Source organism: Chaetodon trifascialis, chromosome 2 (genome assembly GCF_039877785.1).
Source record: "Chaetodon trifascialis isolate fChaTrf1 chromosome 2, fChaTrf1.hap1, whole genome shotgun sequence".
Classification (NCBI taxonomy): Eukaryota; Metazoa; Chordata; class Actinopteri; order Chaetodontiformes; family Chaetodontidae; genus Chaetodon; species Chaetodon trifascialis.
The window spans coordinates 2,884,143-2,898,731 of NC_092057.1; the positions used below are offsets into that span (position 1 = coordinate 2,884,143).

At 45.2% G+C, this 14,589-nt stretch overlaps 1 protein-coding gene across 2 annotated transcripts in view; it reads right to left on the reverse strand.

Moving 5' to 3' along the window:
• sdk1b (sidekick cell adhesion molecule 1b) overlaps nt 1–14,589 on the reverse strand; it is a 234,843-nt gene that overhangs the window by 131,190 nt on the left and 89,064 nt on the right. For both annotated transcript variants that reach the window (XM_070981407.1, XM_070981414.1), the window contains exons 2-4: nt 12,214–12,370; nt 9,052–9,158; nt 8,402–8,549 (exon numbers count right to left, since the gene is read on the reverse strand). In XM_070981407.1, coding sequence (XP_070837508.1) covers nt 8,402–8,549; nt 9,052–9,158; nt 12,214–12,370 — 412 coding nt within the window. The remainder of the gene's footprint in view (nt 1–8,401; nt 8,550–9,051; nt 9,159–12,213; nt 12,371–14,589) is intronic.

Genomic DNA, 14,589 nt, shown 5'->3' on the forward strand with positions numbered 1-14,589 from the left:
AAGAGGCAACGGACGAGCCGGAAATCAAAGGTTAGAAAAACCTTTCTGCGATTGTTTACACTGTTGATTACAAATGTACATAGATTAGCAGTCTCAACTGAATACATTACACAAATATGCACAGATCCGCTGTATGCAAACACACACACGCTGACTAACAACCATCTTACTGAGACAATCAGGGGTTTTCAGATTACTCCTTGGTCACTAAAAAAGACCAGCCTCCACACGCATCATGTTGGACTGGTGAAACTCTGCTGTGAGGTGGAGGGAAACTGCTCGTGACTCCAGCTGTATACATTGTCCAGACACACGCCAAGCCAGCAGCTAGCTCTGCAACATGGCTATCAACGAGTGACAACATTAGACAGACGTGCAGAAAAGAAAGCTGCAGTAAAAGGGGCTGGTTGATGGCTCGTTTCTTCAGATATCACAGTGAAGGCTTATCAGACATACAGCGTACCCACCACAGAGCGCGTCATTGGCTAATGGAGCCCCTTGTCACATGTTGTCACGTTGCTTTGCGGTAAAAGTCAAAGCAGATTGAATTCTTCTGTGTTTCTGTCAGGGCGCCCTGCGGTGGCACAGCCGCTGCATCGGGAGCGGTCCCACTCTGATGACGACTGGAGGCCGTGGGCTTCTTCTCCACGCAGCGTGGCTGTCTGTCTGAAGCTGACCTAACTCCTCTGTGACTTTAAACTCACAGAGCACAGCATTAGCTGAGGCAGAGCACTTACGTCGCGTTTGCATTAGCTGACTGACATCAGCTGCTTCATTCACGCTTCACAATCATCAGCTGTTTGGCTACCACTTGACTACTAAGGTTGAATTCATGCAAGTGTGCAGTGCAGCCGTTATAAGACGGCTGATACCTTAATGCCAATGCCAGCTCCACCACTCCACCCTCCCCCTTCTTTGCTCAGTTTTTGGTATTGTTGATGTGACTAAGAGTTAATATTCACGTAGGTATTCATTAAGTGGGATCGAGTCCTCGCTGCTGTTCATTATTTGAGAGCAGAAACTTTCCACATGCTGTAAATGTGTCACTGACTTGTGTGTAAGCTTCAGACTCTGCAGCACTCATGGACCAATTACTGCCACTGGTTAATCATTATTTTTCACAGCACCTGGCTTAACAATCGAAAAACTCATCAGCGTTGAAACAACACCAAGCCAAATCATTTTCCACAGCTTTGCTACAACGTTAAAAAATCTATTCATCATTTTCCTTTAAAGACCTACAGCAGGCTGAAGGTCAGGAGCGGAGAAAAACCAGGATTAGCATTTTCCCTTTGAACAATAACCCCTAAGACTACCTGACAAGACAGCAGGACAAGGTGAGCTCCAGAGACGCTGTGAACAAGAAGCAAACAAGACAGAGACAGAGACGCAGACGCATGTCCTTTGAAAGGAAGACAGAGGTAAGATATCGAAGTGGAAAAGGGAGAGTTTACAGGAGAGGATTTTCATTCTGTTATTTGCCGCCACATTAGACGACCAAAGGAGCAATTCAATTATGGAAAAGGATGGAAGGAGGGAAGGAGAAAAAGAGGAGAGCAAGAGGGCAAGGGGAGGAGAGGTAAATTGGAAAATATCAAGTTCAGGCAGGCGTCAGAAATGAATTCCTGTTGCTTTATGTGCTGTCTTTTATTTTCTTCTCTAAAATTAATCAATGTGGAAATCCACTGTGAAACGCTAAATGCTAATTTTCATATCACATCACAGTGGTGTATCTTTTAGCCAATGTCCTCTGCCGCCATTAGTGACAAAAAGGCAATTAGCTCGAGCGTCTTGGTCAGGTAGATTCTTTGGCTTATGTACAGCAGATTTCCGATTGTGCCATTTTAAAAACAATAAAGTGCAATGACTGCAATTATTCATGACAAGATGTATTTGAGCTGTCAATTAAAACATCAGGGCTGTTAGAGTTCTTAAAAGAGGAGAGCAGCATGGGTCCCAAAAGGAAAAACTCTTTTTATGAATCGAATATTTTCTGGCAAGTTGTCAGGAAGCTGCTAATACACGGCATTAATACACAAGCATCAACTACAGGCAAACACTAAACAGCAAATGAAGAGCGTTTTCTTGCCAAAGGAGTCAGATTGGTAAGTTTGGGCTGTTTATCCAGTAGAGTGCCTCACAAGAGCGACGCCGTCTGGTTTGCTATTGTAGGAAAGATGACAATAATTTAACCAGTGCAAGACGACACCTGTCAACACGCTCAGACCTCTCCACCAGTCTCCACCTCCCATTTCATTTGATTAGTTTAGACTTCTACGACCGCTCGCCTCGTCCACAGTGTTTGAAAAATGTAAGTACTGTTTCCCACGAGGTGGCCGCTCCGTATCCTCGTGGACAGTCCCACATGCTACGACTTTTCAGTGTTTTTACATAAACTCAGTTTGCCACACGTGCTGTAAATATCTGGAGAAATGCTGATTTGGCTTTGATCTGATTTGGAGGAACTTTCCTCACACACTAACGATGAACAGGCGTGCTACGGGGGACGGCATCGGTTCCCCCGAGGCCAAAGCCCTCTGCAGACTGCAGTCATCATGAAGCTTTTTGTTTCCAACCACAACTCAACTGTTTTCAGAGCACGACTAAGGTCGTCCCATAACGTCAACAACATGTTTATTATCGACGAAGAAGGTCCACTAATTTTAGGAGAGTAGTTATTTTAACCCCACCGCGACATTACCAAGTGGTTTTTGTGTGTAAACCAAATATTAACCTGAGCGTTGTCATATCATTAAACAGAGTTATTGTTCAACAGCGATTTGGAACGGCTTTGATTTTTGTCATTTCCTTTGGAGTGCGTTTACATGCACACTAATATCCCAGTTCTGACCAGGTTTCAGCAGCACGCAGGTTAAAAACCTTGACCCAAGTTACGTAGCAGTCAGTAAAATAAAAACTATGATAAGCAAGGTGAAATTATTGCTATGCTTTTTACTGTCTCCATCAATACTGGTTAGATGAGATGCTAAATCAGGCACATAACTGGTAAACGCAGACCAACCAGTTAGAAACTCGTTCCTCAACCGTTGAGGAAACTGTTGGTACAAAAACGACATGTTTGCTGGAACCCTGGATACTGTTCATGTCATGCAAACAGGTAAATAACCAAGTTTCTCAGGGCTCCATATAAACACTGAACAATGAAACCGTACTGGGTGAGTAAGTCAGTTTATGCAACTAAGACAGATAAAGACATGACTGCAGGACACAATACACGAGTAAGTAGAGAAAACTTTGGCACATGGTTCTTCTTAGTGCGGCCATATGTCTAAAAACCCTACATGTCTGGGATGTTTTTGTAATCCGGAAAGTAACTAAATCATATAATTGAGAGGAAAGTCACATACAGTATCTAAGCTTCTGGTGGCTCCAGAGATTAAGTTCCAGACACAATGGATTGAGATGAGCTTAAACTCTTTACTCCATATTCATTTCCTGTAACTTTTCTTTTTTTTTGTCCTCTTCTACCTCTCTCTTCCTCGCTTTGATCCTCCCCTTTGGCTGCCGTGAGAAACTGAGTCATTATGAAGCGCAGCAGCAGCTCTGGAGATGGAAGACCTTTCAAATGGCCGGTTGTATTTTCAACATGTGGTGGGATCTAAGCCTACACATCCTTTGAGTCTCCCTCCAAATGCTGCTCTTTTTCTCTTGATCTTGCAGTCTGTCTAATACACATGCATGCACACGTACACACACTTGCAGGCACAAACACACACAACATCTGCTTACATAGTTCAGACAGCGAGAAAGTTCCTTCTGTTCAGACCTCTGCTGTCTGTGTGTGTGTGTGTGTGCGTGTGTGTGTGTGTGTGTGTGAGAGAGAGAGAAAGCAGCAAAATAATGAATTGCTGCCTCTGTTAAAGTGGTGTTTGACAAATTAAAATGAATGAATGTCGAAACACACGCACACAGATACACACATGCACCTACACAGCATATGGCTGCTTAGGCAGGTCTATGAGGAGAAATATTTCCTGTAAGGCTCAGGCCTGACGTTGGCCACCTGTGACATCAGCGCTGTCCACCAATCACCTCCACTGCCACAGGAAACTGAAATATTCTGCCCCGCCACGCTTGTGCATAGATCACTGCTTTTATTTGATCAATCTGGGCTCCCTGCAGCCCTGTTGGAGGAAGAAAGGAGAGCTCTAATTCTCCTCTTGAAGGTGTCGGCGATGAGAATCATTTCACGTCCATCTGCCACAGGTCTCAGAGCTAATTAAAGGCAGCAGCTCGCTCTTCTTGACCTGAGTTGCGGGTCACAGCTAAAACAGATATTCGCTTCAGCCGCTGAGGTGGCAGCACTGTCCTGGAGTTGTTTTGACTGCTGATGGACAGCGGAGAAGAAAACAGACTCGATATGTCTGAAGTTCACAGCCCATGTGAAAATGGGAGGAGGGGGTGGGCGGCAAATCACAGTGATGGCAGACCGGGACGGGGACGGAGGGGGCAGGGAGTGAGGGCTCCATTCGATTAGAGCAGAGTGTGTGGGAAGTGACAGCTTGGAAGTTCTTTTCTGGCCGGCATTTTGAGGGCTGGGGATTGTGGGAATATTCATACACATACAGGATGTGTACGTGTGTGGAAATGAGGGGCTGGGGGGGGGGGCACAGACACACAGGCACAGTGAGACTGGATATGCAGAGTGGGGTTAGGGGCAGGCACGTGGACATAAACTGAGTGCGGTGGGAGAGGCGGTAAGACAGACAGCGAGATGGGGCTGGGGAGTCTGGGAGCGATGCATATCGGATCAATAAACTTCATAAACAACATCATCAGCTCGGTCACCACGAAGACAGCCGACCGCCAGGCACCATCTGGCCCGTCTCACCGGACCGCCGGATCAGCCAGCGTAACCTCACGCACAGACACAAGCGTGCGCACACACCGCTACACACGCAGGGCCGCGCAAATATCCAGCGCTCCCGCTCCGACACGCGTGAGCGCACACGGCGACGGTCGAGCCGGGCGGACGCACAGATTGGCCAGGAGAGACGGACTGTGCGTGTTTGTGTGCGTGCACCGCAGCAGTTAAGCAGTTTATTCAGGAACAGAAGGTTATGGTTCTGGACCCGTATATCCTGTAGCATGATAATTACAGTAAAACACAGAGAGCGAGGGAAGGAGAGCAAGAAGAGCGAGGGAAGCAGGCAATACAAAGAATAATTTAGTGGCAGAAAAGTAGGAGTGAGAGTCAGAGCGGGGGGGGAAGACATGTCTTGTAGAGACAAGAGGGGAGCTGTGAAAAAAGGTGCAAATTAGTCTTTTCTATGAGGGTTCAAAGGAGGTGTTATGCATGAATCTTCATCACAGTGCGTATGCAGGGTGCAAGCAAATCAGACTATTCCACCTCACAGTGCAGGGAGAAAAGTTTGGTCCAGATTACATTAATATTGAACATGATGTCGTGAGATTCAGTGTGAATCCAGCCCCAAAATACAAATAAAGAAATCATATGTGACCAGTCAGTGGGGACAAACGGTCTCTCAGACACTCCTGAGACACACTTAGTCTCTGTCAACCATGATTTGTGTGTCCTGCACAGACACTACAAAAATAATCAGGTAGTTAAATCAAGTAACGTGAAATGGCTCAAATGTTTATCACCGGCTGACTTAAAACATTAAAACTGCTGTATCGTTTGTGTTTAGCACTTCTCTGCTAAGGATTATGTCAGCAATCACTACTGAACTACTCATTAAGGTGTGGGCTCATCAGCCCCAAAGAGTCTAATTTAACTAAAAGATCATTAAAAACAAAAACACTACACCACAAAAATACAATCCTCTGAAGTACGATCACAAGGATGACTAAAAACTTCCTGGTTGATTTAAGCAGTGAGCATAATCAGTGTGAAGTGAAGAAACTAGTTTCATTGGAATCTGATGAAATGCTGATGTTTAAAATTAGATATAATTCACACTTAAGACAAATGAAGGTTTCATATTTGGCTAATTAATGAACTCAACTGCAAGTAGCTGGACAACCTGAGCGAACTCTTCTGATCTGATGTGCTGCTGTTTGTCAGAGGTGTGAAGAAAAGGACCACGTGAGACACTGCCTGCTGAGTCCACGTCTGTCTCTGCCTGCGTCCCTCATCCTTTGAGGATGGACAGATTGTACTGGACGCTCCATACAACTTAATCAAGATGGACGAATGATTTCTAGCAAATGATTGGAGGCAACCTGTCTCCTTCTTCCTGCATAAAATTGGTATATGGTCTAAATAAAAGGCCTGTGACGTGAAGTGTGAGGCAGCACCTCCGCTCTCTATTCCCAGAATGTCACTAAAATTGTATTTCATAAAAATGTGTTAATTTCTTGGGCCTTTAGTGGAGGCAGTCAGGTACCAGCAGAAACTGTATCTGCAGTAAAGCTGAATTTAATGAATTATCTTGATAATAAAATCCATGAGGCATGACTGTGCAGGATGTTTATCAGGTTTTTCTCGACTTAATCAAGATGAAGGCCAAAGAGAAATGGAGGCAATGTAGCACCGTTAGCAGCACACACCGGCTCCAGCGCGGGCCACGGGGCCATCTGAGCTGTGATCCAGAGGCCAAACCTCTCTGCTGAGCGCCCGGCTGAGTACACCTGCCAAACACTGACAGCCAATTGCTCAGTGTCAACTCGTATTGTGCTTCAAATGCTCTGCTAACCTACCGCTGCAACAGTTACATCAGCGCTCGCTCTTCAATATCTGCAGCCACCTCAGCTTCAACTCAGCGCACATTATCCTCACTTTACGCTTTCAATATTAATTCTAAATGTTTATAGATGAGAGTAAAAGATTAATAATACACATTGACTAATATGAATAATCATGAACCACAGGTCCATGTCAGCACTAAAACAAGCCTAAAGGTGCCAGTGTGCTCCAAGATAAGTGCCTGTCACACGGTCGAATGCCATCTGCCTTCCAGGAAAGACAGTCTGACGTGCACCAGTATCCCCATATTTCAATGATAATGACATCTCGCACCCCTATATGACGGCTGGCTTTTCAGCCCACCTCTGAGTGTGACCACGATGAACACTTTTGCCAGTTGGGCTTGTTAGTGCTCCACAAAAGGAAAAAGAGTGGTGGGCTGCTCTTCATGCACTGCTATCAGTGCTACCCTGATATGGATAAAGTGCTCATTTGTAGCATCAGGGCCCTTTATTTAAATATATCTTCAGTCAGATACTTATTTATTAAAGTTTTGTTTTTAATTGCAAGTGCAAAAAGTAGTGCTCTTTATGTTGACGGGTGACATTAAGGGGGGGTGAGGGCGCTGACAGGAAACGCTGTCCACGCCGGAAGTGTCCAGAGCAGCAAAACGACTGCAGTCCACCGTCATCAAAGCACACTGGGAGAAGCCACGTTAAGTGAGAAGGAAAGCTATTTTCAATGTTCATTGAAATTAAAAAGCAAAGTAACACTTGATGTGAACCCACGACAAAAATAATAATAATAAAAGTGCTTATGTAACCTCGCTCCGCAAAGCTTTCTCAGAAGCACTTGTGAGGTGGCAACTGTCATTAAAGGAGTGTAAAAGTTGCTGCCTGGCCATTTACTTCTACAGCAAGTCCACTGATGATTTCACTCGATAACACACCAGGGAGCAGTTGGTGTTCTTAATGGGGAGTTTGTTATCGCAGAGTGTGAGAGCAGCCTCATAAAAATCACTGAAGGTCTGCCTCTCAACGCCAGCTTTCACCGATGAGCAGATTCAAACAGGTATACATCCCAAAAAACTCTGAGACCACCTCAGCCTGTAGTGCGCTGTTCTGAAACAACTTTCACAACCAACCTGCACTTCCCTGCTTTGTCTAATAATTACATTATAAATACACCGTGAGAACATTTTTCAAAGTAATGGCGCTGACAGGATAGCTGTAGCAGCTACGCAAAAATATGCAAATTACAGGCATTTCAAAGGGAGCCACACAACCGCTTTAAATAAACGAGAGAAATACGGCTTACACAACGCACCCAGGGACCCTCATATCTCTGCTGCACAATTAAAATAAAAGAACATCTCCGTGCACCTAAAATTACTTAATAACCTTGTAGATTAGACAAGTGAAAAACATTGCATTCATTGAAAAATCCATTTTATCTTTTCTTGATTATGTCCTAGGTCTATTGTACAGATGTCTAATGAAAAGGGTCAGTTATCTAAATGGCTTATTATTCATAACAATTGGTGTACAAGGATTAAAAAGAACATTTGCGCTTCTACAGAAGGCTGATTAACATACCACTGTGGGATAAGAACTGTAAAATTAAAATTTTATCTAAAATGGTATTTTGATACAGGCACTGCGAACCAGTGTGGGTACATAGATCACTTAGTAAACGTGTAAGAGAGAGAGACGGAGGATCAGAGACACCTACATTCGGTTGTTGGGGATTATCTTGTGTCCGTCTTTGTACCAGGTGACGACGGGTCGCGGGAAAGAAGGAAGGGCAGGCTGGCTGATGATGGCCGCTCGGCCCTGAGTCGCCGTCTTTCTCTGCTCCTCAGCCGAGAAGTTTCCCAAAACTGAACGAGGCGAGAGGCACGAAGAGTTACGACAGCACAGCATCACATGACATTTAGCCACAGAGAACATCAGTTTTACAGCCTGGTCACACCACGAAGCGGCACAGCAAATTCATCCGTGTGGCACCACAAATATTACCGAATAATACACCGACAGTAAAGCCTGCTGGGACAGAAATATTATTTCATGTTTACCTGTTGGCTCGGTGTGTGCTCAGCATTTCAGTGTTGCACATATTACATTAAGATATTACAGCCCAACCCAAACTCAAAAAGCAGGATTTCTGATATAAGACCTTTTGTTCACCCCTTCTTTTCAGCACTCTTAAAATATTAAAAATAAATCTACTTTGCCTGCAAAAAGGGATGACTAACTGTAAGGCTGCTTGTTGGTGTGGACGAAGCTGCCGCTGGTTCCGTTTTCGTCAAAAGCAACAGCGTTATCCATTAAAAAGCCTCGTGTATTGGTGTTTTATGATGCTGTGAACGCTTGTGTACTCACAGGCCACCTGCACCTCTGTCCTCCTGCTGATGACGGCGCCCATCCGGTTCCTCACGATGCACTGATAGAGGCCAGCATCGGTCCTCCTCACAGATGGGACAGACAACCTGAAGGCGGACAGACGCAGAGACAGCATCCTGGTTAGGCTAACTCACACTTCTCTGTAATAAGACTGCTATTCAATACTCTTTGCACAGTTATCCTGACCGACAGGCAGCTCAGCACAACAGTTAATCTGACATCCATAATGTGCCAATGCGACAGAAACACGTTACACAATTCACAGGATTCAGCAGCAACACTGTGACTCATTATATAATGACCATACAAATCACGAACAGGAAGCATTATGTATCAGCATTGTCTCTGACATATTATTTATTTATCTGTTTGATTCCATTCAACAACGAGAAGGTCACTCCTTCACCGTGTGTGCCACAGAAATGCTGCTGTTACGTTCAACAGGCTTTATTAGTTTGCATAGAGAAAGGCAGCAGTTATTTATATTTCTTTATTTTTATGACATAAATGAGCAGAAAGGAACAAACTGGAGTCAACTTCAGTCATTCTGAGTTCAGAGTTTACTCATAGTTTTGGTGGTGGTTGAGTTCGAGTGATAAAAGGGTTCAGGAGTTTTTAAAGATGTGGTCACTGAATGCATTTTGTGTTTGGTCCACACTGTCTTGTGCTAACTGTGTGAAGCGCTGTGAAAACAGTGAGCTAGCATTTGGAAAGGACGCAGCGATGGGAGTGATATTTGGAGACCAGCGAGACAGAAGGGACAGAAGGTGGAGGTCTGTCCGTATGGACGCACTCATGTGATTCTCTTCAGATGACCTTCATCTGAGAATGGATTCCGCCTGAGGTCGTCAAAGTTCCCCAATAACAGGAGGTGAGGCGGAGTGGTGCATAGGTACAGTGTGTGTGTGTGTGTGTGTGTGTGTGTGTGTGTGTGTGTGTGTGTGTGTGTGTGTGTGTGTGTGTGTGTGTGTGTGTGTGTGTGTGCTGTGAGCAGGAATCTTTCTGACTGCGTGCATGTTGTTTTTTTCAGAGGTGGGTTGTTAATGGGGTTTTAATGGACTGTGCTTCACTAATGGGAAGCTTGGCATAGGATCTAGGTTGGTGCCACGCTGGACAAACACATGAATGCACACACACACACATGCGCAGATATATACACACATTTTACACACGAACCGGATAGACGCTGTAAAACTGGACACCGCTTTGGGGCTCATTATGAACACCGGGACAGCCAAGTATTTAACTCCCAGGCTGTCAGTGTATGCTGCCAACACACACAAACCCACACACACTGATACACACATGCGTAGATCAAAGACTCACACACACAATTCCATTTGAATTAGGAATGACACATTACACAGCAGCTCTCATCCTGAAACAGATTCTGATATTGGACGCTTCCTGACGCTGCGTCTCTCTCTGTCTGTGTTCCATTTCGCTTTAACAGGCCGTGCTGTGGGGCCGTCAATGCGCTTTTTTTTAATCCCAACCAGTTTTCCTTCATATTTCTCACTAAACACAAAGTACAATGCTGACAGCTCCCAATCAGGACAATCATTTCTCAGTAAATTTCTCTGACACAGTCTCAGCCCTGCTTGTGAAATTCCCAGTGATTCAAGACAAGAACAATTTCAATCAGGTTACACAGTGAGACAGCCTCAGAGCAAATTGACCAAACCCTCCCTGTAGCATCAATCTGAGCACTGAAGAGATGGAAAAGAAGTGTTTCTCCAGGGTGTGGTGTTGTGATGCGTGAGGTCAGTGTATAAGAGTGTGAGTATGGAGGAATACAACAAAACCTGCGAGTGCTTAATATACGATTCAATGAACAAGAGTTGGCTTGAAAAAGCAGAATTTCTGAATAATGAGACCGTCAGCCACAAATGTGATGAAGCTGTGAGGACGATACAGTAGCCTTGTCAACAGCGTTCCTAAAAACAATGCAAATGCAAATGCGCTTTTTTTTTTTTTTTTTGGGAAAGTCCAATTTGTCTAGTGATGGTTTTATTATAACTCACGATGTGTAAAAAGCATCAGGCTGCTGCAGCTGAAGTGATGCTGAAGAAGGAAATGTAAGTGAAGTTTCTATTAGCGTAAATCATTGTCACTTCCAGCGCTGAAGTCCTCGCTGTCCAGTACATTAAACAGCGAATACGAGATAAATAGAATGAATCAGACTGTATTCTGAAGAGATGGCATGGAGTCTGATCCTGTACACGCCAGGATTACTCTGAATATGTGGAAAAGGAAGGACTGCATTTAAATAGATGTCTTCACAATAAGTCTGACACGCCAACGCCAGCAGGCTGCCACGCAAGGCAGCACCTTAACTACCCAGACCAACGGCAGCTGACGCGCTCAGGAACACTCGGACGTGGACGGGGGGAGGTGGGGATCGGACCCCCGACCCTTCGATTAGTGGACGACCCCCTCAATCTGCCTGCATTAAACTAACAGTAAAAAAAACAAAAACAATTCCAGATGGTCCTACATTAGCGCACACACACACACACACACACACACACACACACACACACACACACACACACGCACACACACACTCTCAAGTCAAGCCAGCACAGCCCTGGCCTCACCAAGCTAAACTAGCCAGAACGCTGAGAGCGGTCCAGAGCTGCACAACGCCGCCTGGCTCGAACAATGACTGCCTACAAAATGCTGGCTCAACCTCTCCCTCCCTCAGTGCGTATGAGTTCCCAAGATTCCCTCTATTTCTGAATGATGTGAAAAACAATTTTGTTTCACAGCTGCAGTTTTGCCGAGAGGGATCGCTAAGCTCTTACCAACCAGCACACAGAGGGGCAGAGGAGGAGAGGGAGAGAGGAGAGAGAGAGGCTCAGACATATTGATTGGTTCTCCTCTTCTTTCCCCAGACCATATACATATTTATGGTGCTAATGTAATTATTAATCTCAATTTGGCTGCACTGTCCAACTGTTCTGACTTTCTCTAAACACACTACATCACTTACAGACAGCTGTTTTTCCACGCTACAGGCCTGACTCAACCAACAGAAGAAAAGATGGATAAAAGAAGACAAACAGGCCGACGTGCGCTCAGACAACAGAGAGGTTCATGGGAAAATGTCAGGCGCATAACCAGTCAGTGACGACTGACCTGTACTGCGGCGTCCAGTCGGTGATGTTGCTGTTGTTGAGAGTCCAGCGGTACTGCAGAGGCCAGCTGCCTCCAGCCAGGCAGGTCAGCACCAGTCTGTTTCCCTCCAACACCACCTGCTGCCGCGCTCCACCCCCTCGCAGGTAGGGAGCCACCTCTGACAGACAGACAGACAGACGGGCAGAGACAGAGGAAGGAAAACATGTTTTTATTAATTACTTAATCTTATTCATCTTTGGATAATAGTGCAGATCTGATGTGCATTCATCCACCGCAAGACATGATTCAAAGACTTTCACTCGTTCTTTGTCCTTTGCACAAAGACCGAGTGGAACAAAACACTGACACATCAATGTACCTTGATTTTATTGAAAACAGTTTCAAATTTCAGATTTACAAATCTGGCATGAAAGCAACAATAAGAAGAAATGTTGATGCATCTGCGACTGTACTTATTCCTTCCTGCTCCTGCAGCCAAAAACTCTGACCTTCTCACCTTTCTCACCTCTCATTTATCCCATCATTAGTGAAGAGTACCTGAGACAGGATGTGTGTGTGCGGAAGAGACAGAGAGGGAGGGGGGTGGATTCATCTAACAGGATTTATCAGCACTTCCTCTGGAGATCCCCCACGCCATTAGTGACGTCTATCAAAGCATTCCTCCGCCTGCGGAGCGAGGTGATAAAACCTGCACACACATACTGACATGTACAAGTTTCCTCTCTAAAAACCAGTCAAAGAAAAAACATCCACCTCTTTAAAACAAAGAACATAAATGTGTTTGTGCTATATATTTCAAAAGCTCAGTCTAAGATGCATTAAAAAGAGATTCTGACGTTAATATCAGCACAAATTATAGCTGCATGTCCCTGGTGCTGCGTTAGATGTTCAACAACAGCGTAAATTATGACATTACTTTTCAATTATACCTGGTAATTAAGGTGTACCCTTGGGGACAACACATGTTCATGTGCATATGACGCATGTCAAAACGGTTGTGCCTTTTGTTTCCTTTGTAAGCCCGTACAGGAGCGCCATGTGCATGGCGATATGCATCACTGTGTCGCCACGTCCTCCTTCCCAGCATGGATGCGCTTCAGTGGTCCAGAAAAGCAGCGGTTCTATCACATTTACTCCCTGGAAGGACACACCATTACTTGACTACTTCTTCTCAGAGCATCTACTGAGCCATCGATTGAATTATCCCAAATGCTGGTCTCTATTGTACTTTTGGCTTTCAGTGAAGACAAAGGTCAAACTCCAAATGTTGTTTGACTTCCTATTTTCCAGATGTGTGGAACTGACCACTGCAAAATGCACATTCATGCTCACCCAAGCTGTGGCATGTTAAGAACCTGGACCCACCCAGCTGACACACAACCCTTTACCTCATCTGTACACTCCAATATCCAGACAAGTTGTATTATCACTTGCAGTACATACAGTGTACCGCTCAGCCACTCAGAGTACCAATACTGCATCTTATGATAAGGCTGTTGAATGCACTTCACTGCCTTGTGAGGCAGCGTTACTGAATAGCTCGGCTGCAGCTGCTGTCTAAACAATGGCATCCAGTGTTTAACTCTTGGCTCAGGTGGTCCGACCTGCCTCAGCATAGAGGCATCGAGACTAAAGGGTCTGTCCACAGCAACTAGTGCTGAGGCTGGATCCACTAAACAAAAATCAGCATCTGGGTGTGGGGTGTGCTGTGGGAGTATGGTCGGGGGTGGTTGTGGGGGTTGTAGAAAATGAGATTTATTATACCCATCAACTACTTACACACACATACACACACAAAGTGGGTTAGAGGGGGCAGGCTTATCTGCTTGCTACAGTATGTATGGACAGGTCCATAACTCTGAGGCAGAGTTTTACACTCTCTCTTTCTCTCTCTCCTTTTCCTGTCAACTCAATCTTCTCTCCTCCCTGCCTTTCCAACTTTCTCAGTTCTGTCTTTCCTGCAGCCCTCTCACTTCATCTCTGTTTCCTTCCTTATTCCTTATTCTCAGTGGATGTCTCAGGGCCACCCCTCTCTCCCCTTCTTTCTCTACTCTCCAGTGTTTCACCCTCTCCCTCTCACATCTAGATTGATAGCTGCCTGCTCTGTGCAAAAAGAGGGAAGTGTTCCATCTAAGATAGATTTATATGAGAGTGTGTGTGTGTGTGTGTGTTTGGGTGTGTGCGGGGGTGACAGAAACGGTGTGTGAGTGTGCATGTGTGAGCATAAGGATTTATTTGGAATATTCCATTTCTACAGACGATGGCTGGCAATGCAGACTCCAATGTCAAACTGCTGACCAGCGCTATAACTCACCGCGGCCGGCCGGCCCCTGTGTGTGTGTGTGTGTGCGTGTGTGTGTGTGTGTGTGTGTGTGT